Source organism: Cervus canadensis, chromosome 21 (genome assembly GCF_019320065.1).
Source record: "Cervus canadensis isolate Bull #8, Minnesota chromosome 21, ASM1932006v1, whole genome shotgun sequence".
In the NCBI taxonomy this organism is placed as follows: Eukaryota; Metazoa; Chordata; class Mammalia; order Artiodactyla; family Cervidae; genus Cervus; species Cervus canadensis.
Window position 1 is genome coordinate 4209770 of NC_057406.1, and position 3161 is coordinate 4212930.

The 3161-nt window shown below is 44.5% G+C and overlaps 1 protein-coding gene across 2 annotated transcripts in view; it reads left to right on the forward strand.

The window, feature by feature from the left end:
- SMC1B (structural maintenance of chromosomes 1B) overlaps positions 1-846 on the forward strand; it is a 73055-nt gene extending 72209 nt beyond the window's left edge. For both annotated transcript variants that reach the window (XM_043440724.1, XM_043440723.1), the window contains one exon: positions 462-846. In XM_043440724.1, coding sequence (XP_043296659.1) covers positions 462-563 — 102 coding nt within the window. In that variant the 3' untranslated portion in view covers positions 564-846. The remainder of the gene's footprint in view (positions 1-461) is intronic.
- The last annotated feature ends 2315 nt before the right edge of the window (positions 847-3161 follow it).

Here is a 3161-nt window from a genome sequence, read left to right on the forward strand (position 1 = left end):
TTGGGGCTTCTGGGAAGGGAAGGCAAGCAATGGGACAGTGACCCGAGAAAGCATAGTAGCCAGACTGTTCAGTCGGATTTGCTCTGCTGACTGAGTGCCTTCTCCACTGAGGAAGAGTTCAGAGTGCAGAGGATGTCACCTTTACATAGATGTAAATTTCCTTTACAAAAGGGAAACTTGTGCTCAGCTTTTAGAGCTTTTCCTGTATCTGCTGGTTCTCAGTAGCCTCTGGCTCAAAACAATGCACATGCAAAAGAGGCATATTTTTGGGTGGCGTACTCTGGTGCCCTTACCAAAAACAAAACGTAAAGCTGATGGAAATGCAGAAGTTAACACCTCAGATGGCTATAAGGAGGTTCCTTTAAAATGCAAATCCAGACTCACTAATGGCTCTTACTTTACATTTAATACCACTTACTCTCTACTGGCACTGACTTTTAACTGTCTTCTCTCCATTTCAGCACGATGACTGCATGTTCAGCCGAGTTTTGACCCTAGATCTTTCTCAGTATCCAGATACTGAAGGCAGAGAAAGCAGCAGGAGACAGCGCCAGTCCCTGTAGGACCTAGAGGGTCCTTGAGCTGGGAGCAGCCACGCGGTGCTCAGGCCAGTCTGGTCAGTTCAGACCCAAACTGCTTCTGGAGCAGAAGCTAGGCGGCCTTTGTGGCATTTGTGGAAAAGCTTGACTGTTACAGGCAGAGATGCTGCAGCTCACCTCTGTGAAGGAGTGTCCAGGCCCCACTCCAGTAGGTAACGTGTCCCATGAGAGTCAGCTTTGATTGAGTTTAACAAAGAAACCACCACAGTTTAAACTTGAATTCTGAAAGCCGGTCAGAAAATTTTGAATCCTGCATCATCTTTACTCTAATTTTGTCTTATTGTATGTTTAAGTAATCTTTAAGGGAAACTCATAATTTTTAAATAGTTATAGGGTGTTGAAACTGTTTCATGGAAAGTTATTTCAGAGGAACTGAAGTCAATATTGAAAATGCCAATAAAAAAGCCTAATTTCAAATGTCTACAATCTGCAATTTTAGGAACACAAAAAATTTTAAGATGAAATTGAGTTATGTCTGCTTCTATGCCTTTTAAAGTTCTCTGAATATAATTTCTGTTAAGGAAACACTGAAGAACACAGGCTTTCCCAATTAACAGTGACTTCACAGGGAAGCAGTCGTCCTTATCTTTGGGCATCATGGATCTCAAAATCCAAGCACACTCAAGTCCTTTACACAGATTGGTGTAATAATATTTGCGTATAACCTATGCACATCCTCTCATATACTTCAGATCATCTCTACTATTATTTATAATGCTTAATATTAATGTAAATACTATGTAACTAGTTGCTTGTACACAGCAAACTCAAGTACTGCTTTTTGGAACTTTTCAACATCTTTTCTCAACTATTTTCCTTTTTTTTTGGCCATGTGGTGTGGCTTGTGGGATCTTAGTCCCCTGACCAGGGATTGAACCTGTGCCCCCTGCCGTGGAAGCACAGTCTTAAGCACTGGACCACCAGGAAATTCCCTTTCCTATTTTCAATCCAAGTTTGGCTGAGTCTACAGATATGTAGCCCAAGGATACAGTGGACCCTCTCTGCACTGTTAGGGATAGGAAAGAAAGTTTTAGTTTTCAATAGTACTTCATTTCCATTTAAAAAATGGAATTAAAGAATTCTAAGGTACTGGTGGTCGGTGGTCTTGTATTTAAGGCTGCTTTGGGCCCAAGTTCCATTTAATCAAGGAGTGGCCTCCTAAAGTAATGGAGTGAGTCACTTTTGAACAATATTATTTCAGGTAAACAAAATGCACTCTGTCCCTAAGAACTGGAGCTCCCAGGTGCCACTGCAGCTGTCCTTGCTCCTTTCTCAGTGGTGGGAACACCACCGAAACCACCGCCTTCTTTCCTGACGGCCAGCACCTAACACTGAACTGCCCTTTGACGCCACACGGGCTCGGGGCAGACCCTGACCTCTGCCTGGGCTATGCTGTCTCGTAACTCGGACTCATGGAGTGCCCCTGACCCTTCAGAGTACATCACTGTTCTGCTGTAACGCAGTATACCCGTGCTCCTGAAAACCCGCATGCCATGCAGAAGCACACAGTGAGAACCTCAGGGTGATGGGAAACCGTGCCCCCCGCTCCCCAGATAAAGAGACAGGAGCTTAATAAACAGCTGGGTTTACACACGCTAAATAGTTAACACAAAATATAAAAGCTGTTCTAGCTTGAGGCAGCAAACAAAGCCATACTTAGTCACTCCCTGACCCACTCTTTCTCAGAGATGAAATTATACTTGTGTGCAGGTGTGCTAAGTCACGTTAGTTGTGTCTCTGTGCGACCCAATGGACTGTAGCCCACCAGGCTCCTCTGTCCATGGGGATTCTCCAGGTGAGAATACTGGAGTGGGGGCCATGCCCTCTTCCAGGGGATCGTCCCGACCCAGGGAGTGAACCCTGGGTCTCCTGCAGCCCCTGCATTGCTGGCGGGTTTTTTACCGCTGAGCACCAGGGAGGCCTGTGCTCAGATTGCTTCTAGTGTATCAATCATGCTGGGATGAATTTTCATCTCAAAGTAAGAGTCACAGCAGAACTGGCTATAGACACATTGATTGATTGATTATAGCAGGGAGGCCTCTGATTCTCTGTGGTGCTCAAAGCTTATCCTGAGCGGACTCTTCCTTCTCCAGTTTTATATCCTGTTTCATGTCATTTCTATGCTTTAATATTGCTGCATGCTCAACGGCTAAGTCGTGTCCAACTCTTTTTGACCCCATGGACTAGCCCACCAGGCTCCTCTGTCCATGGGATTCTCCAGGCAAGAACACTGGAGTGGGTAGCCATTTCCTTCTCCAGGAGGTCTCCCCGACCCAGGGATAGAACCCGCAGCTCTTGCGGCTCCTGCATTGGCAGGTGGGTTCTCTACTACTGAGCCACTTGGGAAGCCCGATATTGTTGTATCCTGTGTCTGACCAACTTTCACATATGTTGCCTTGGTTGCATTTTGTAAATGTATCAATTTTTTAAAAGCCAACTTAAGATGTTTGCTTTTCAAAAATATTTAAATATTCCAAGTAATCAATTTCACAATTCAAGGTAAAAATTCTCATTAAATACATGATACCACATTGTGTCATAACCAAAGACAGGACGAGCAAA